The sequence below is a fragment of the Oncorhynchus nerka genome, linkage group LG3 (genome assembly GCF_034236695.1).
Source record: "Oncorhynchus nerka isolate Pitt River linkage group LG3, Oner_Uvic_2.0, whole genome shotgun sequence".
NCBI classification, from domain to species: Eukaryota; Metazoa; Chordata; class Actinopteri; order Salmoniformes; family Salmonidae; genus Oncorhynchus; species Oncorhynchus nerka.
In genome coordinates, this window is record NC_088398.1 from 54,335,164 (window position 1) to 54,356,486 (window position 21,323).

The 21,323-nt window shown below is 41.7% G+C and overlaps 1 protein-coding gene across 2 annotated transcripts; it reads right to left on the bottom strand.

Annotated features, from left to right (window-relative positions):
• Positions 1 to 3,465: 3,465 nt before the first annotated feature.
• On the bottom strand, positions 3,466 to 19,179 carry LOC115111111 (sterile alpha motif domain-containing protein 9-like). 2 transcript variants are annotated; one of them, XM_029636994.2, is made up of 4 exons: positions 18,816 to 19,179; positions 17,798 to 17,860; positions 17,622 to 17,692; positions 3,466 to 10,409 (listed from the first exon to the last, which is right to left on the bottom strand). In XM_029636994.2, the coding sequence occupies exons 3-4, from the start codon at positions 17,625 to 17,627 to the stop codon at positions 5,868 to 5,870; spliced, it is 4,548 nt and encodes a 1,515-aa protein (XP_029492854.1). In that variant the 5' UTR covers positions 17,628 to 17,692; positions 17,798 to 17,860; positions 18,816 to 19,179; the 3' UTR covers positions 3,466 to 5,867. The 2 variants fall into 2 exon arrangements, with proteins under 2 accessions (XP_029492854.1, XP_064869650.1); XM_065013578.1 differs by having other exon boundaries at positions 3,466 to 10,424.
• Positions 19,180 to 21,323: the final 2,144 nt, after the last annotated feature.

The window sequence follows — 21,323 nt, forward strand, 5'->3', positions numbered from 1 at the left end:
CAATGTAACTCCCCAGCAGATCAGCCACATCTACAGACAAGGACCTACTGGGATCCACGTGCTGGTCTCTGATGAGGTGAGAAAGTATGGAAGCAGAGTTGTATTGTTTATATTTATTTATGAGACCATTTCTAAAAACAAACACATCTGACGACATGTACAGAGTTCATATGAAAATTTGCTTTAGAACCTCAGATTGGGCTGTTACAGGTCCCTCTCCTTGGACCTTCTCTTCCAATGCATTTTGAGGAGGAGGACACAAGGTATCAAGGACATTTGGGAAAATGCCATGGAGAAGTACTAGGGGTTTTGTGGTCATGTGTAGTGTGTTTCTATCAGTGAGTAGTGATGAGGGTGAGGAACAGTGAGGAGTGCTAGCTAGGGTTTGAGGTCGTCATGTTGTTAGGTTATCTCCTCCAGAGGCTCTGGGTTGGTTGTTTGTCCCCCTGTGCCCTGGGCTGGCTTAGGTTAGTGGGGCCTCAGGCTGCCCCCTGGTAAACAGTGTATGATCGCTGGATGATTCTTTTTAAGTCTATTGCATGTAATGGAGTCACCAATGACAAGGGTTTTCAATTTGTCAGAGCTTATGGTGGGAGGTTTTGGCGGCTCAGACCCCGTAACAGGTGGAGGAGAGACCTGAGAAGGCTCGGCCTCAGACTCCAAATCGTAGCTTAATGGGGAGAACCGGTTGAAAGTTTCTGTAGGCTGAATGAGCGACACTGGTTGAGTATGCCAACAGCGTTTCTTTCCAGAAGCCTTGAGAAAATTGCCCGGCTGCGGGGACTGCGCAGGGACATTTGAACTACTATCTGTACTTACTGGTGGCACAAATTATGTTTTATCCTTTCCTACACTTAATTTTCCCATGCCTAACAATTGCATCTGAAGCTATCCTCACCATAAGGCGATAGTTCTCCTGTAAATTATGAGTACAGCGAATGCAATTAGATGGCATAGTGTTAGTGTTAAAGCTTTTTCATAGTGTTAATGTTAAAGCTTTTTCATAGTGTTAATGTTAAAGCTTTTTCATAGTGTTAAAGCTTTTTCATAGTGTTAATGTTAAAGCTTTTTCATAGTGTTAAAGCTTTTTCATAGTGTTAATGTTAAAGCTTTTTCATAGTGTTAAAGCTTTTTCATAGTGTTAATGTTAAAGCTTTTTCATAGTTTTAATGTTAAAGCTTTTTTGGCATAGTGTTAATGTTAAAGCTTTTTCATAGTGTTAATGTTAAAGCTTTTTCATAGTGTTAATGTTAAAGCTTTTTCATAGTGTTAATGTTAAAGCTTTTTCATAGTGTTAATGTTAAAGCTTTTTCATAGTGTTAATGTTAAAGCTTTTTCATAGTGTTAATGTTAAAGCTTTTTTGGCATAGTGTTAATGTTAAAGCTTTTTCATAGTTTTAATGTTAAAGCTTTTTCATAGTGTTAATGTTAAAGCTTTTTCATAGTGTTAATGTTAAAGCTTTTTTGGCATAGTGTTAAAGCTTTTTCAGCTGGTGGAGGTCCTGTAGAACCATGTCCAGATAAAGCGTCTGGGGTGAAAAAGGTTGAGCGAGGAAAAAACTAAGACGTTGGTAATAGTGTTAAATGCAGATTTTGATTAAACAGTTATTAAAAGTAAATTTGTCAGGTAGTCAAGTAACAACAAGCAGCACCTGGGACAAAACATCTCAAAAAAGTTTTTCTTATAGCAAGGCATCCTAAGTTGTTGGCCTGAAGTGAGAGTGTGGACGGAAAGAAGGTCCGCGATGATGGCCTGAGCCAAGGGAGTTCCTCTGTATGTAGGCTATCCTTACACCAATCTCTCCATAACATGGTCTCAGCTTACCCAGCATGCCTGTAGCTGGTTAGGATCCTGGGGCCAGTTCAAGTAGATCCTGCTGGTGGCTGTCAGTTACCAGCCTGGCCAGCCTCAAGGCCAGACTTGACAACATGATTTGGCATCTCTCTCTCTCTCGAGCGCTTTTCCTGTGAAGTATTACGTTCACTTTTGTAGCACAACACAAAAGTTGTGGTGAAAGTATGTTGTACATTAATAAATAACAAAAGCATCAGGAACATATTTTGATCAATGTATGACAAAATATATGTTTAGTGTTATCATTAATAAGCTATTTGTATTTTATTGTAAAAGAGTTATTGCATCAATATATTATAGTTCTCGCATGCTTGAACTGCACACCTTTTTATGGCAATTGTTGATAATGGGGCACCTCACCCTACCACATCTAAAATAAGGGACACCCGAGGAGACAAATGATCACTTTAACACACTATACCATATACACACCATATTATTTAAAATAGCCCTTTTTCTCCCCAATTGGTAGTTAGTCTTTTAAAAAAAAATATATATATATACAGTATATATTTTTATATTTCTTTTTTTAAATGTTTATTGGACATATAAAGAAATACAAAATACAAAATTGAACAGATACATCCTTGTACCCCATATACTTATTGAACCACCTCCCTCCCTTTAACAACAAAAGCAGCATAAATACAAAAATAAAATATATTTACGATTGGAAATAATATATAAATATGCACACATGTACACATACACAAAAATAAAAAATATCACAACATGTTATTGTTTAACTTGGGTCAAACGTTTCAGGGAGCCTTCCACAATCTTCCCATAATAAGTTGGGTGAATTTTGGCCCATTCCTCCTGACAGAGCTGGTGTAACGGAGTCAGGTTTGTAGGCCTCCTTGCTCGCACACGCTTTTTCAGTTCTGCCCACAAATGTTCTATAGGCTTGAGGTCAGGGCTTTGTGATGGCCACTCCAATACCTTGACTTTGTTGTCCTTAAGCCTTTTCGCCACAACTTTGGAAGTATGCTTGGGGTCATTGTCCATTTGGAAGACCCATTTGCGACCAAGCTTTAACTTCATGACTGATGTCTTGAGATGTTGCTTCAATATATCCACATAATTTTCCTCCATCATGATGCCATCTATTTTGTGAAAGTGAGCTAGCCCCTCCTGCAGCAAAGCACCCCCACAACATGATGCTGCCACCCCCGAGCTTCACAATTGAGATGGTGTTTTTCGGCTTGCAATCCTCCCCCTTTTCCCTCCAAACATAACAATGGTCATTATGGCCAAACAGTTCTATTTTTGTTTCATCAGACCAGAGGACATTTCTCCAAAAAGTATGATCTTTGTCCCCATGTGCAGTTGCAAACCGTAGTCTGCCTTTTTTATGGCGGTATTAGAGCAGTGGCTTCTTCCGTGCTGAGCGGCCTTTCAGGTTATGTTTCCTCCAGCATCTTCACAAGGTCCTTGGCTGTTGTTTTGGGATTGATTCGCAGAAAAGTACGTTCATCTCTAGGAGACAGAACACGTATCTGTTGCAGGAATTAAATTCCTGTTTTAATACCCAATTAAAATCCAAACACTCTGTCAATTCATAAGGATTTGTATGACCCTTATTTGTATAAAATGGATAGAGCCCAGTCTTAAAGTCAACCAGCAGCTTTTATTCACGAGAGTACTGCTCATTACACATTTTACCACAGGTTAGAAACTGAAAATGACGTCATTAGTTTCAGTACCAGCCCGTGTCATCTCCTCTCTAGTACAATGGCTGTATGGTTCTCACATGTCTCTCCCTATTAAGATAATATATGGACTGAGCCAAGGTCAGTTTGTGTAGATAAGCCTTCTAGCCAGACTGGCTATAAGTTCATTAATTTCTACCATGGTACAGACAGTCATTGTTCTAATTCTTGATTATATTTACACACATTATATTCAGTACTAAGATTAAAAAGAAAATTCATACATATACAGTAACATAATAGTATTCTGATTAGTACATATTCGGTAACATTATAGTATTCTGATTAGTCAGTCCTGATTGAAATGTATACATAATTAGTCATCATTGATAAAAAAAATCCCTTAACAGTATCCTTCCTGAGCGGTATGATGGATGCGTGGTCCCATGGTGTTCATACTTGCGCACTATTGTTTGTACAGATGAATGTGGTATCTTCAGGTGTTAGGAAATTGCTTCCAAGGACGAACCAGACTTGTGGTGGAGGTCTACAATTTTTTTCTGAGGTCTTGGCTGATTCCTTTTGATTTTCCCATGATGTCAAGCAAAGAGGCACTGAGTGTGAAGGTAGGCCTTGAAATACATCCACAGGTACACCTCCAATTTACTCGTTGAAAAACGAGTAAAACACATTTTTACTTGTGCAATTTTTTGTTGTTGTCCTAACCGACTTGCCAAACCTATACTTTGTTAACAAGAAATTTGTGAAGTGGTTGAAAAACGAGTTTTAATGACTCTAACCTAAGTGTATATAAACCTCCGACTTCAACTGTATATAATAGTAGATCATCTGCATACAGTGACACTTTGTGCTTTTCACCAGCTCGGTGGATTCCAGTGAATGATGGTGATACATTTAAGACCAAGGAATGTGGTTCTATCGCAAAAGCAAAAAGGATCGGGGACATAGGGCACCCTTGATGGGTCCCTCTGGAGAGGGTTCAGTATTCTGAATGTTGCAAGTTTGTGTGTACACTAGCCGTAGGAGCAGAATAGAGCAGACGTATCCATGAGATGAAATTGGACCCACCCGGTCGAAAGCCTTCTCCGCATCAAGAGAAACAACTTTTTGGGGGTCTGGGGAGATAGGAGACAGTATAATTTTCAAAAGCCGTCGTACATTGGAAAACAGTTGTCACCCTTTAATGAAACCCGTTTGATCATCAGATATGAGATCCTGAAGGCAGGGTTCCAACTGACATGCTGGAACCTTAGCTAATAATTTAACATCAGCGTTCAAAAGTGAAATGGGCCGATATCCACCACATTCCGCCGGATCTTTATCTTTCTTAAGTATACGAGATGGAGGCTTGGGTTAGCGTCGGGGGGAGAGAGCCCTGTGATAACGAGTCGGTGAACATAGACGCCTCACAAGTCCTCAACGGGCAGCTTCATTAAATAGTACCCGCAAAACACCAGTCTTAATGTCAAGTGAAGAGGCGACTCCGGGATGCTGGCCTTCTAGGCAGAGTTGCAAAGAAAAATACATATCTCAGACTGGCCAATAAAAAGAAAATATTAAAATGGGCAAAAGAACACAGACACTGGACAGAGGAACTCTGCCTAGAAGGCCAGCATCCCGGAGTCGCCTCTTCACTGTTGACGTTGGGACTGGTGTTTTGTGGGTACTATTTAATGAAGCTGCCATTTGAGGACTTGTGAGACGTCTGTTGCTCAAACTAGACATTAATGTACTTGTCCTCTTGCTCAGTTGTGCACCTGAGCCTCCCACTCCTCTTTCTATTCTGTTAGAGACCGTTTGCCGTTTGCGCTGTTCTGTGAAGGGAGTAGTACACAGCGTTGTACGAGATCTTCAGTTTCTTGGCAATTTCTCGCATGGAATAGCATTCATTTCTCAGAACAAGAATAGACTGACAAGTTTCAGAACAAAGGTCTTTGTTTCTGGTAATTTTGAGCCTGTAATCGAACCCACAAATGCTGATGCTTCAAATACTCAATTAGTCTAAAGAAGGACGGGTTTTATTGCTGCTTTAATGAGAACAACAGTTTTCAGCGGTGCTAACATAATTGCAAAAGTGTTTTCTAATGATCAATTGGCCTTTTAAAATGGTAAACTTGGATTAGCTAACACAACGTGCCATTGGAACACAGGAGTGATGGTTGCTAATAATGGGCCTCTACGCCTATGTAGATATTCCATAACAAATCTGCCATTTCCAGCTACAATAGTAATTTACAACATTAACAATGTCTACACTGTATTTCTGATCAATTTGATGTTATTTTAATGTACAAAAAAATGATAGTGTATGTCTGACTGCATATCAATTGGGCTCTTCTTCAATCGATGTCAAAAGCCAGTGGGCCCTTCATTGAGAAACCAATGAAAAATGATACTTTTGATCCCTGCTTTTTTCCACAGAGTTGACTTTTGTACATTGCACTGACTTCTATCTTTAAGCCTGCGTTCCTGGTATCTGCCAGAATGAATTTCCTTTGTACCTCCCCTTCCACTCTGGAAAGGAGCTCCTTGACTCTCTCATGCTTCCATATTTTGCCATTTGTCCAAAGTGAATCAAAGTCTTCTTCTGGTCTTACACACCACATGATTTCCCTAAGGCGAACTAGGCAAGCATAGCCCGGCTTCTTCCCCAAGAAGAAATGGACAACAGGCAACTTTCCATTGAAAACAGATTTCATCTCGTTCCAGTATGATGTCCTCATCTGTGACACATAGTTTCCCAACTTCTGAGATGCCACTGGTTGTGGCATGAGGATATGTTGTGGCCACAGCAGAGCTACAGCAATGAAGTGCAATGCTAAACTTTCACCATATGGGATTTGACCTTGAAGAACCTGGCAAAGAAGATCAATGAGGATCTTATACGGGCGAAGGTGTTGAGATTCAGGTTTGACACAGCTTAGCACAACATTGGCATAGATGAAATTGACCATTTCTCTAACGCTCCTTTCAGGATCTTTACTCAGAATGAAGTCATACTGCAGGACTATCTTTTGCATCATGTCACCTGAGGTATCGTTGGAGAGGCAATCCAGAATCCCTGAATGAGTATCAGTTTTTCTACTCTCCAAAAATTGCCTTGCCTTGTGAATTTGGATGCTGATTTTCAGGTTCTTGTTTTTCATTAATTCTGTGGAATCTGTCTTGCAAAAGAGGTCACTGTATCTTTGAAAGCACTGGAAGAGCTCCTGTCGAGTTCTTTCCTCTCGACTGTCTTTCAGGGTGAACCTGGGACCCAAGTTGACATAAAAGCTGTCAAGAAAATCAAAGTGCCTCTTCATGTTATGTTTAAGGTTGCACAGAAGACCTTCAAATTGACTGAGAATGTGGTAATATGAGGCATGTTTGTTAAGTCTGGAATCATTCCTCGCAACATCTTGGATTGTAATTTTGCTAGACAGAACTTCACTCAGAATGTCATGACGGACATTGCCTGAAGAAAACACTGGACATTTTTCCAGTATTTTGATGATGATGACTGCAACCTGAATTTCTCCAAGGCACCCTACAGTGTTGAAAGGGCTGTTGTCTCTCTTGTTTTGTACTCTCAGAGTAGCCTCCTTCTTTGCAATGTCCTGTGTATCCCTGAAGGCCTCTGTTGCTGACTGGGCCATTATAAGATAGCCTTTGAGCCTTTCAGGTCTTATGGGATCTTCTTTGTCACTTTGTATTTCACTCTTTAGCTCATGCTTGATCACTTGTGCAGATGTGTCAGAAATGTAGGAGTTATCTCTGGAAAGATCTTTCGCATTCTTTGCCCAGTCCTTTGCCTCCCTGAAATCCCTTTTCTTCAGGTATTGGTATCTGGCAAGAAGCTGAGAGATGACAGCATCTTTTTCAAAGCGCTTGGCTGCATTGAATAGAACATTTTCTTCAACACCTGGTGTCTCGTTTGCAATATCCTGGATGAGAGGTGAAAAGTGAGAATCTTCACCCTTGACTGAGTGATGTCTTTTCACTAACATGGTGTGAACATCCTTCATGAGTTTATCTTTGCCCTGTATGCACTCATAAAGCTTGTTTGTGGTGAGCAGTAGATCAGTGATCTCAGCTTTGGTTACACTGTATGTGGTTGTAAGCTCCTTCAAACAGTGCACGGCCATGCTTGAGTGGATCATTCTCACTGCCTCGAATACAACCTTAGCCTCCTCTGTGCAGCAGGTCACTAGAGTGGAAAACTTCCCAAATCCAGCCTTAACATCAGAGGACCCACTATGTGGCTTGGTCTGGAGGCCAAGAAACTCTTCACAGAGAGAGACTGAGAGTGTTGCACCCTTGCAGTAGACATTCAACAAGACCAGAACAGCAATGAGTTGTGCATGTTTGTGATTTATGTTGAAGCTCTTTAGGGTGTTGCGAGCCACACCCTGTATATACTCGGGTGAAAAGTTCTTCTTCATGATCATGAAAGCGTAGAATGTATCTGCATTCTTGTAGGTCTTCTCAATCTCCTCCAGTTTTTTCTCGAACTGCCTCTGCTCCATTTCAGAGAGGTTATTGCCAATGAACACAGTGTCTTCAGTTGATTCAGTCTTCTCCCAAGACTCAGTCCTCATGCAATTGAGTAGAATGACCTGCGGGGACCTAGATCCAATGTCCTTCTTGACACATTCCTTCTCAATGAGCTGCTGCAAATCATATGCGTCATCCATCTCCTCAAAGTCATCTAGCATGAGCAACACAGGAATCCGGGGAGATTGTTCTTTTGTCTCATACATCAGTAGCTTGACCACCTGCTCGGCAACAACAACATGATCCGCGGTTCTGTCCCTCAGAACAGCACAACGGAACTTGTCTTTCAGTGCCCATAATATATGCATGGCTAGTGTAGTTCCACCACATCCTGGGACATGCAAAAGTTTGAAGGACACACAAGCTTTTCTCAAAGAGCTCAAAGCTGGTAGGACAGTGTTCATGATGAAGTCAAACTTGTCCCGTTTGATGAATGGCATGGATCCTGGCTGCTCAGAGAAATAGAAGTTCCACCATAACACCTTTCCTCCTTTGTAGAACTTCTCCTGTATGATGGCCTTGTCTTCATTTCCTCCCTCACACTGATTCACACACAGAACATTCAGGAGGTCTAGGCTGCCCTCTTCTTTCTTTGTTAACATCACTTTGCTGCCTCCTCCACAGGGTAGGAAACGGCTGGATTTCCGGTTGTCTGACCACAGGCTGAGGACGGTGCCGTTAACTTCAGCAAAACTGAGCTCATAGATTGATCTTGCTTTAATGTCTAATCCACAGCGGGATTCAATCAGGTCCCTCCAGCAGGTGAATGCTTCTTCATTTTCACAGATGCAAAGTATTTGCTCTGTTCCTCTGAGCTCCTGCCAGAATGTGCTGAAGGTCTCAAGCAGAGGGTCCATTTTCTCACTCACAGTAGACAGCAATATAAAAATAACCAGGAATCTCTTGTGTGGTAGCACATCTTTCCGACACAGAAATGAAATCACATTTCGTACAGACGCTCCTTTCTCTATTAACCAGTCATCTACATCTGAGGGTCTCTCTCTTTCGATACCCCCATTGCAGAGGATCCAGCTGGTGTTTCGAGTCAGTTTTAGCTTGCTAGCAATGTCCTCGACAGCCTCTGTGATTTTATATTGTACTGGCAAGTGGATATTTATTGTACTCTGCTCTTCAAAGTGCTTCATCAATCCATGTTTTGCCGACTCAGGGTCAAAGTCCAAAACAGCAGTTGGGTTTAGTTCAGGAATAAATCCCAGGGATTCCAATTGAACTAAATGTGATTTGTTTGTCACTATCAAATACCGCTCGAAGTGGGACTTGTCTAAGGATTGGGATCCACCTGTTATCATTTCACTTAGTCTGGAGCCCTGGACACTACTTTTAACCACACTAAGGCGATTTTCCTCCGCTTGTTTTCTTAGCAGTGACAGCTGTGGCACATCGTCGAGAAACCTATTGTATTCTTCCTTTGGCTTGGCAAAAGTGGTTAGTGCAAGGAGATCCCTGCTGCTGCTGTGATCACGAATGAAGAAGAGTTTTTTCTCCTCTTTCTCTGTTTCTTTGCATTTGGACTTCTTTGATTTCCTTGTAGCCAAGCGGGAAACGTGATACAAGTTCTCTTGACAGATCACAAAGTCTGGCACGATGTCTACTTCTATCACATACTTCTCTGAGGATGTCATATCAGGATTGAGAACCTCAACAAATCGAGGTGGTTTGATGCATATCTTGGCTGTCTGGATATGTCTATTCTCAAAATGACCCTCAATGGCTTGTGGCAGAGCATTGACATATGCCTCTTTGTCCGGGACTCTAACTCCCAAAACTTGCCCATGAACAAAGTCTGGCTTGTCACCAACTCCAAAATGTATGGTGCCATTAGTGCGGCTATTCATGCAGGCTGCTGCAAATCGAATAACCTCATCAGTGAACTTTTTCATTTTGCTCTCCACAGCTGCCTCTGACATATGGATGTATCCTTTATATTCATGACAGGGTTCGATATAGTCTGATGCACCGGATTCTGTTACATCAAGAACGCTGTTCGCCTTGTATCTGCAGGCATCATGGTGTCGATGAAAAGGGTACGGCTTGCACGGTCTCCCAGACTGATTTGTTGTTGGGCTACTCAACTGCTCTTTCTTAAATTTCAAATGTTCATCCCTCTTGTGAATGATCAACTTTGCAGGCCCCAGTGTGACACCCACCTCTAGTAAATCAGATTTTTCTAAAAGTAAAAGACTGGGCCCATTAATGTTCTGCTGAAGCAAGATATCCGCAAATTCACCATCCACACAAGCCTTGTCGAGAGCCCATTGTTTCACGTGATGTTTATTCCAATCCTTAATGTCATCTGGCAGGTCAGTTGGTTTGCCTTCCTCTTCATTCTGAAAATAAATAGGCTGATTTGATTGAAATTCATAAGCCGTAAAGATGTTAACAACAAAATCATTCACAATTGAGCAGGTTTACTCAACATTTGTTGGTGTTTTAGCGCATATTCATCTCTACCCACAAGCCAAATATGTGATGTGTATACTACTACTGCAAAGAGTGTGCAAAGCTGTCATCAAGGCAAAGGGTTGCTATTTGAAGAATCTCAAATATAAAACATTTTGATTTGTTTAACACTTTTCTGGTTACTACATGATTCCATTTGTGTTATTTCATAGTTGTGATGTCTTCAATATTATTCTACAATGTAGAAAGAAAATAGTAAAAATAAATACAAATCCTTGAATGACTAGGTGTTCTAAAACGTTTGACCGGTAGTGCATATATAGAGTTGAAGTCGGAAGTTTACATACACTTTAGATAAATACATTTAAACTCAGTTTTTCACAATTCCTGACATTTAATCCTCGTAAAAATTCCCCGTTTTAGGTCAGTTAGGATCACCACTTTATTTTAAGAATGTGAAATGTCAGAATAATAGTAGAGAGAATGATTTATTTCAGCTTTTATTTCTTTCATCACATTCCCAGTGCGTCAGAAGTTTACATACACTCAATTAGTATTTAGCTAGCATTGCCTTTAAATTTATAAACTTGGGTCAAACGTTTCAGGTAGCCTTCCACAAGCTTCCCACAATAAGTTGGGTGAATTTTGGCCCATTCCTCCTGACAAAGCTGGTGTAACGGAGTCATGTTTCTAGGCCTCCTTGCTCGCACACGCTTTTTCAGTTCTGCCTACACATTTTCTATAGGATTGAGGTCAGGGCTTTGTGATGGCCACTCCAATACCTTGACTTTGTTGTCCTTAAGCGTTTTCGCCACAACTTTGGAAGTATGCATCTCTGCATGTCTGGCAGACATATCAGTGTGGATGACGGATCACCACCTCAAGCTGAACCTCGGAAAGACGGAGCTGCTCTTCCTCCCGGGGAAGGACTGCCCGTTCCATGATCTCGCCATCACGGTTGACAACTCCATTGTGTCCTCCTCCCAGAGCGCTAAGAACCTTGGCGTGATCCTGAACAACACCCTGTCGTTCTCAACTAACATCAAGGCGGTGGCCCGTTCTTGTAGGTTCATGCTCTACAACATCCGCAGAGTACGACCCTGCCTCACACAGGAAGCAGCGCAGGTCCTAATCCAGGCACTTGTCATCTCCCGTCTGGATTACTGCAACTCGCTGTTGGCTGGGCTCCCTGCCTGTGCCATTAAACCCCTACAACTCATCCAGAACGCCGCAGCCCGTCTGGTGTTCAACCTTCCCAAGTTCTCTCACGTCACCCCGCTCCTCCGCTCTCTCCACTGGCTTCCAGTTGAAGCTCGCATCCGCTACAAGACCATGGTGCTTGCCTACGGAGCTGTGAGGGGAACGGCACCTCAGTACCTCCAGGCTCTGATCAGGCCCTACACCCAAACAAGGGCACTGCGTTCATCCACCTCTGGCCTGCTCGCCTCCCTACCACTGAGGAAGTACAGTTCCCGCGCAGCCCAGTCAAAACTGTTCGCTGCTCTGGCCCCCCAATGGTGGAACAAACTCCCTCACGACGCCAGGACAGCGGAGTCAATCACCACCTTCCGGAGACACCTGAAACCCCACCTCTTTCAGGAATACCTAGGATAGGATAAAGTAATCCTTCTCACCCCCTTAAAAGATTTAGATGCACTATTGTAAAGTGGCTGTTCCACTGGATGTCTTAAGGTGAACGCACCAATTTGTAAGTCGCTCTGGATAAGAGCGTCTGCTAAATGACTTAAATGTAAATGTAAATGTATGCTTGGGGTCATTGTCCATTTGGAAGACCCATTTGCGATCAAGCTTTAACTTCCTGACTGATGTCTTGAGATGTTGCTTCAATATATCCACGTAATTTTCCTCCATCATGATGCCATCTATTTTGTGAAGTGCACCAGTCCCTCCTGCAGCAAAGCAACCCCACAACATGATGCTGCCCCCCTCCCCGTGCTTCACGTTTGGGATGCTGTTCTTCGGCTTGCAAGCCCCCCCCCCCAGAACAGTGGCTTCTTCCTTGCGGAGCAGCTTTTCAGGATATGTCGATATAGGACTCGTTTTACTGTGGATATACAGTGCCTTGCGAAAGTATTCGGCCCCCTTGAACTTTGCGACCTTTTGCCACATTTCAGGCTTCAAACATAAAGATATAAAACTGTATTTTTTTGTGAAGAATCAACAACAAGTGGGACACAATCATGAAGTGGAACGACATTTATTGGATATTTCAAACTTTTTTAACAAATAAAATTGGGCGTGCAAAATTATTCAGCCCCTTTACTTTCAGTGCAGCAAACTCTCCAGAAGTTCAGTGAGGATCTCTGAATGATCCAATGTTGACCTAAATGACTAATGATGATAAATACAATCCACCTGTGTGTAATCAAGTCTCCGTATAAATGCACCTGCACTGTGATAGTCTCAGAGGTCCGTTAAAAGCGCAGAGAGCATCATGAAGAACAAGGAACACACCAGGCAGGTCCGAGATACTGTTGTGAAGAAGTTTAAAGCCGGATTTGGATACAAAAAGATTTCCCAAGCTTTAAACATCCGAAGGAGCACTGTGCAAGCGATAATATTGAAATGGAAGGAGTATAAGACCACTGCAAATCTTCCAAGACCTGGCCGTCCCTCTAAACTTTCAGCTCATACAAGGAGAAGACTGATCAGAGATGCAGCCAAGAGGCCCATGATCACTCTGGATGAACTGCAGAGATGTACAGCTGAGGTGGGAGACTCTGTCCATAGGACAACAATCAGTCGTATATTGCACAAATCTGGCCTTATGGAAGAGTGGCAAGAAGTAAGCCATTTCTTAAAGATATCCATAAAAAGTGTTGTTTAAAGTTTGCCACAAGCCACCTGGGAGACACACCAAACATGTGGAAGAAGGTGCTCTGGTCAAATGAAACCAAAATTGAACTTTTTGGCAACAATGCAAAACGTTATGTTTGGCGTAAAAGCAACACAGCCCATCACCCTGAACACACCATCCCCACTGTCAAACATGGTGGTGGCAGCATCATGGTTTGGGCCTGCTTTTCTTCAGCAGGGACAGGGAAGATGGTTACAATTGATGGGAAGATGGATGGAGCCAAATACAGGACCATTCTGGAAGAAAACCTGATGGAGTCTGCAAAAGACCTGAGACTGGGACGGAGATTTGTCTTCCAACAAGACAATGATCCAAAACATAAAGCAAAATCTACAATGGAATGGTTAAAAAATAAACATATCCAGGTGTTAGAATGGCCAAGTCAAAGTCCAGACCTGAATCCAATCGAGAATCTGTGGATAGAACTGAAAACTGCTGTTCACAAATGCTCTCCATCCAACCTCACTGAGCTCGAGCTGTTTTGCAAGGAGGAATGGGAATACATTTCAGTCTCTCGATGTGCAAAACTGATAGAGACATACCCCAAGCGACTTACAGCTGTAATCGCAGCAAAAGGTGGCGCTACAAAGTATTAACTTAAGGGGGCTGAATAATTTTGCACTACCAATTTTTCAGTTTTTGTTTGAAATATCCAATAAATGTCGTTCCACTTCATGATTGTGTCCCACTTGTTGTTGATTCTTCACAAAAAAATACAGTTTTATATCTTTATGTTTGAAGCCTGAAATGTGGCAAAAGGTCGCAAAATTCAAGGGGGCCGAATACTTTCGCAAGGTACTGTAGATACTCTTGTACCTGTTTCTTCCAGCATCTTCACAAGGTCCTTTGCTGTTGTTCTGGGATTGAATTGCACTTCTCACACCAAAGTACGTTAATCTCTAAGAGACAGAACGCGTCTCCTTCCTGAGCGGAATGACGGCTACGTGGTCCTATGGTGTTCATACTTGCGTACTATTGTTTGTATAGATGAACGTGGTACCTTCGGGCGTTTGGAAATTGCTCCCAAGGATGAACCAGACTTGTGGAGGACTACCATTTTTCTTCTGAGGTCTTGGATGATCTCTTTTGATTTTCCCATGATAGCAAGCAAAGAGGCACTGAGATTGAAGGTAGGCCTTGAAATACATCCACAGGTACACCTCCAATTGACTCAAATGATGTCAATTAGTCTATCAGAAGCTTCTAAAGCCATGTCATAATTTTCTGGAATTTTCCAAGCTGGTTAAAGGCACAGTCAACTTAGTGTATGTAAACTTCTGACCCACTGGAATTGTGATACAGTAAATTATAAGTGAAATAATCTGTCTGAACAATTGTTGGAAAAATTACTTGTGTCATGCACAAAGTAGATGTCCTAACCGACTTGCCAAACCTATACCTTGTTAACAAGAAATTTGTGGAGTGGTTGAAAAACGAGCTTATTGACTCCAACCTAAGTGTATGTAAACTTCCGACTTCAACTGTATATATTTTATTTGAGAGATATATGTATATACACACATACACTCAGCAAAAAAAGAAACGTCCCCTTTTCAGGACCCTGTCTTTCAAAGATAATTCGTACAAATCCAAATAACTTCACAGATCTTCATTGTAAAGGGTTTAAACACCGTTTCCCATGCTTGTTCAATGAACCATAAACAATTAATGAACATGCACCTGTGGAACGGTCGTTAAGACATTAACAGCTTACAGACGGTAGGCAATTAAGGTCAGTTATGAAAACTTAGGACACTAAAGAGGCCTTTCTACTGACTCTGGAAAAACACCAAAGGAAAGATGCCCAGGGTCCCTGCTCATCTGCATGAACGTGCCTTAGGCATGCTGCAAGGAGGCATGAGGACGGCAGATGTGACCAGGGCAATAAATTGCAATATCCATACTGTGAGACGCCTAAAACAGCGCTATAGGGAGACAGGACGGACAGCTGATCGTCCTCGCAGTGGTAGACCACGTGTAACAACACCTGCACAGGATCGGTACATCCGAACATCACCTGTGGGAAAGGTACAGGATGGCAACAACAACTGGCTGAGTTACACCAGGAACGCACAATCCCTCCATCAGTGCTCAAACTGTCCGCAGTAGGCTGAGAGAGGCTGGAGTGAGGGCTTGTAGGCTTGTTCTAAGGCAGGTCCTCACCAGACATCACCGGCAACAACAGCGTCTATGGGCACAAACCCACCGTCGCTGGACCAGACAGGACTGGCAAAAAGTGCTCTTCACTGACGAATCACGGTTTTGTCTCACCAGGGGTAATGGTCGGAATCGCGTTCATCGTCGAAGGAATGAACGTTACACCGAGGCCTGTACTCTGGAGCAGGATCGATTTGAAGGTGGAGGGTCCGTCATGGTCTGGGGAGGTGTGTCACAGCATCATCGGACTGAGCTTGTTATCATTGCAGGCAATCTCAACGCTGTGCGTTACAGGGAAGACATCCTCCTCCCTCATGTGCTACCCTTCCTGCAGACTCATCCTGACATGACCCTCCAGCATGACAATGCCACCAGCCATACTGCTCGTTCTGTGCGTGATTTCCTGTAAAACAGGAATGTCAGTGTTCTGCCATGGCCCGGATCTCAATCCCATTGAGCACGTCTGGGACCTGTTGGATCGGAGGGTGAGGTCTAGGGCCATTCCCGCAGAAATTTTCGGGAACTTGCAGGTGCCTTGGTGGAAGAGTGAGGTAATATCTCACAGCAAGAACTTGCAAATCTGGTGCAGTCCATGAGGGGAAGATGCACTGCAGTACTTAATGCAGCTGGTGGCCACACCAGATACTGACTGTTACTTTTGATTTTGAACCCCCCCTTTGTTCAGGGACACATTATTCAATTTCTGTTCGTCACATGTCTGTGGAACTTGTTCAGTTTATGTCTCAGTTGTTGAATCTTGTTATGTTCATACAAATATTTACACATGTTAATTAAGTATGCTGAAAATAAACGCAGTTGAAAGTGAGGAGTTAATTTTTTTGCTGATATATATGTATACACACACACACACACACACACACTTACGTTCAAAAGTTTAGGGTCACTTAGAAATGTCCTTGTTTTCAAAAGAAAAGCAAAAAAAGCAGATGCCTCACAAGTCCCCAACTGGCAGCTTCATTAAATAGTACCCGCAAAACACCAGTCTCAATTTTAACAGTGAAGAGGCGACTCCGAGATGCTGGCCTTTTTGGCAGAGTTGCAAAGAAAAAGCCATATCTCAGACTGGCCAATAAAAAGAAAAGATTAAGATGGGCAAAAGAACACAGACACTGGACAGAGGAACTCTGCCTAGAAGGCCAGCATCCCGGAGTCGCCTCTTCACTGTTGACGTTGAGACTGGTGTTTTGCAGGTACTATTTAATGAAGCTACCAATTGAGGTCTTGTGAGGCATCTGTTTCTCAAGCTAGACTCTATAATGTACTTGTCCTCTTGCTCAGTTGTGCACCGGGGCCTCCCACTCCTCTTTCTATTCTGGTTAAAGCCGGTTTGCGCTGTTCTGTGAATGGAGTAGTTCACAGCGTTGTACGAGATCTTCAGTTTCTTGGCAATTTCTCGGACACAATAGCCTTCATTTCTCAGAACAAGAATAGACTGACGAGTTTCAGAAGAAAGTACTTTGTTTCTGGCCATTTTGAGCCTGTAATCGAACCCACAAATGCTCATTCTGCAGATACTCAACTAGTCTAAAGAAGGCCAATTTTATTGCTGCTTTAATCAGAACAACAGTTTTCAACTGTGCTAACATAATTGCAAAAGTGTTTTCTAATGATCAATTAGCCTTTTAAAATGATAAACTTGGATGAGCTAACACAACGTGCCATTGGAACACAGGAGTGATGGTTGCTGATAATGGGCCTCTGTACGCCTATGTAGATAATCCATAAAAAATCTGTCGTTTCCAGCTACAATAGTCATTTACAACATTAAACATTTCTACACTGTATTTCTGATCCATTTGATGTGATTTTAATGGACAAAAAATGTGCCTTGCTTTAAAAAACAAGGACATTTCTAATTGACCCCAAACATTTGAACAGTAGTGTATATATACAGTACCAGTCCAAAGTTTGTACAACTACTCATTCAAGGTTTTTTCTTTATTTTGTTACTATTTTCTAGAATAATAGTGATGACATCAAAACTATGAAATAACACACATGGAATCATGTAGTAAACAGAAAAGTGTAAAACTGGTACAGTAAATATTATTCTTATTTTTGTTATGAATTAGATGATAAATACCTCCATTTGGACTTGTTCAGCCTTACTGAAATCCTTTGGATCCTTGTCAGTGAACTGGTTTCTCAGTCAAACTGATGGAAAAATGGAAAAATAGTTTAGTACATGAAATGCAATATAGTCAGTCACCCATTGAATAAACCAGAGAGAAATACCATGAAACAAAAAACGTGATTTACCACTTTGTTTTCTGTTTTCACCATTTCCGCATAAATGCTGTGCTGCCGTGTAGCTGCAACATGCTGTAAACATAAAACCAGTAAGGGTAGATGATATTATTGTGAAACTGTAAGGATACCACCACAAACATTCTAACCAAGGTGTGGCGCACTCGCTGATCCAATCGCTTTAATGCCCCTCATTACAGACACAATCAGTTTCAATTAATATATTAAATCATGAAGTGAAACAAAAGTGAAATGAAGCAATTCAGTTTGGATTCAGTCTCTGAATGCTTACTATATAGCAGCCACTCTGTATAAGGCAAGATGTGGTTGTGAAAATCAGGTTGGTTCAGGAGAGAATAGACAAAACCGCAAATGTACGTCTGATAAAAAAATTGCATTACTTTTACCATGTCATTTCTAAGTACCAAGTAAATACCATGTAACAGAAATACAATTTAACTGCTGTTCAGTAGTCATTTCAATTAAGATTAATTGATTCTTAAAAAATATAATTTAGGCCCATGTAAACAAACTGCCTTCTTGTTCAAATGTATGTAAACATGTTGATCTCATGGGCTGTCCGTCATTGCAACCATACCAGCTCTCTCTATCAATTTGAGTGGTTACATTTCTCCAGACCCATTTCTCACTTTTATAGCAAGTGTGGCAGGGCTGCATATTGGCTGAATCACGAACTAAGAGTGTTGAGAATTGAATTATTTAACTAAGAGTGTTGAGGCTTTAAATGTTTAAAAAGTAGTGTAGGCCACCACTTTTCTTATAGTTTAGGCGTTATATTATGTTATGTTAGGCTTCTCAAGTTTAATATGCATCATGTCATTGATTTTCATAATGCACGAAAATCGGTTCAAATAGGCGTTTTAATGGCATTAACTCTAGAAATGTATGTAATATCCGGATAATGTATAGCCTAACTGCGAGAGGTGTTCGATACTACAGACTGAACATATTTTACAATGTAAAACGTTGTCTATGTAGCCTATAACGTTATGTAAAACTGCAAACTTACCTTTCATTATTATAGCTTTCCTGACAGCAACATGAAATAGTTTTCCGGTCTCACTGGTAAGCAGAAACGACGGTCGGTGTGGAAATTGTTCGATTAGGTCGAAAGAGAATAAACCTAAGAATGCGGAAGATGGGGGCCGTTGTCTGTAGGCAATTTGGCAAGTTTTCGTCTTCGCTGAAATATGGTGTAAATAATAGCAAGTCTTTCCAAACCAATTATATTGAACACTAGTATAGAAATATTACAGATTTTCAAAGACTTGGTTGAAATAGGTATTTTAAATGAGTATGTGTTATACTGAAAAAATGGCATGCGGAGGTGAGCTTTAGCTGTCCGTCTCTTCTGGAAAAATGGTATTCCTTCCTTCGACTTCCTCAATTCGGCGCGTTTCAGTTGAAACGAAACTTAATTTGAGATGTATTTTACTAGTAAAAGTGGCTTCCCCAATCTCCTTATTTTCTGTGCTACATCTGTTCTACTGACCTGAAAATAATGGATATGCACTGTTGATGTAGTGCTGTATTGAGTTTTATCCCCTGTTCTCTACACAAATGATATGAAAATCCAGACTAGGGATCTACTTTGCAAACATACAGTAACAGTCAAATGTTTGGACACACCTACTCATTCAAAGGTTTTTCTTTATTTGGACTATTTTCTACATTGCAGAATAATAGTAAAGACATCACAACTAAGAAATAACATGGAATCATGTAGTAACCAAAAAAGTCTATGGAAAGGGCCTCCCGAGTGGCGCAGTGGTCTAAAGCTGTGCCACTAGAGAACCTGGTTCGAATCTAGTTCTCTGTTGCAGCCATCCATGACTGGGAGACCCATGTGGGGGTGCACTATTGGCCCAGCATCGCCCGGGTTAGGGCAGGGTTTGGCTGGCAGGGATGTTCCTGTCCCATCGCACACTAGTGACTCCAGTGGTGGGCCGGGCGCAATGCACACTGACACGGTCGCTAAGTGTATGGTGCTTCCTCCAACACATTGGTACAGCTGGCTTCCAGGTTAAGCGGGTGTTGTGTCAAAAAGCAGTGTGGCTTGGCTGGGTTGTGTTTCGGAGGATGCACGGCTCTCGACATTCGCCTCTCCTTAGTCTGTACGGCAGTTTCAGAGATGGGACATATTCTTCAAATAGCCACCCTTTGCCTTGATGACAGCTTTGCACACTCAGCATTCTCTCAACCAGCTTCACCTGGAATGCTTTTCCAACAGTCTTGAAGTTCCCACATATTCTGAGCATTTGTTGGCTGCTTTTCCTTCACTCTGCAGTCCAACTCATCCCAAACCATCTCAATTCGGTTGAAGTCAGGTGATTGTGGCGGCCAGGCAATCTGATGCAGCACTCCATCACTCTCCTTCTTGGTCAAATAGCCCTTACACAGCATCGAGGTGTGTTGGGCCATTGTTCTGTTAAAAAACAAATGATAATCCCACTAAGCGCAAACCAGATGGGATGGCGTATTGCTGCAGAATGCTGTGGTAGCCATGTTGGTTAAGTGCGCCTTGAATTCTAAATAAATCACTGACAATGTTACCATTACCCCCACACCATTACACCACCTCCTCCATGCTTTACGGTTGGAACCGTACATGCGGAGATCATCCGTTCACCACTCTGCGTCTCACAAAGACACAGCGGTTGGAACCAAAAATCGCAAATTTGGACTCATCAGACCAAAGAACAGATTTCCACCGGTCTAATGTCCATTGCTCGTGTTTCTTTGACCAAGCAAGTCTCTTCTTCTTATTGGTGTCCTTTAGAAGAGGTTTCTTTGCAGCAATTTGACTATGAAGGCCTGGTTCACGTAGTCTCTTCTGAACAGTTGATGTTGAGATGTGTCTGTCACTTGAACTCTGCATTTATTTGGGCTGCAATTTCTGAGGCTGGTAACTCTAATGAACTACTACTACTACTACTTTGAAGAATCTCAAATATAAAATGTATTTTGATTTTGATTTTGATTTGTTTCACACTTTTTTGGTTAGTACATGATTCCATGTGTTATTTCATAGTTTTGATGTCTTCAATATTATTATACAATGTATAAAATAGTTAAAATTAAGAAAAACCCTGGAATGAGTAGGTGTGTCCAAACTTTTGACTGGTACTGTACAACCTTGGTATATGCTGATATATTTCACTCATGCTGAAAGCTCAGACCTTTATTTGCAGACCATTCTTACCCTCCACATTCTCACATCAGGCCAACACTCAATGTCTTGCTACTGTATGGCTAAATTTTTTTTGATATTTTCCCCAAGCAACTACCATAATAAATATATGACCGACTCTCCAGACAGAACGTCTGGAGAATCTCAGGTATCTCCCAAATTAACCCTGTATCTTTTATTTGCCTCAGGTTTTAGTATATGTTATTTTGGTTTAATCATATATGTAGGCTACTATGTCCTTTCTGCATTTGATAGGCAGATTCTGTATTTTCAACAATGCAAGAAGACACATTGATGCAGTGACTAAAGTCGAAGAACTAGTTTATC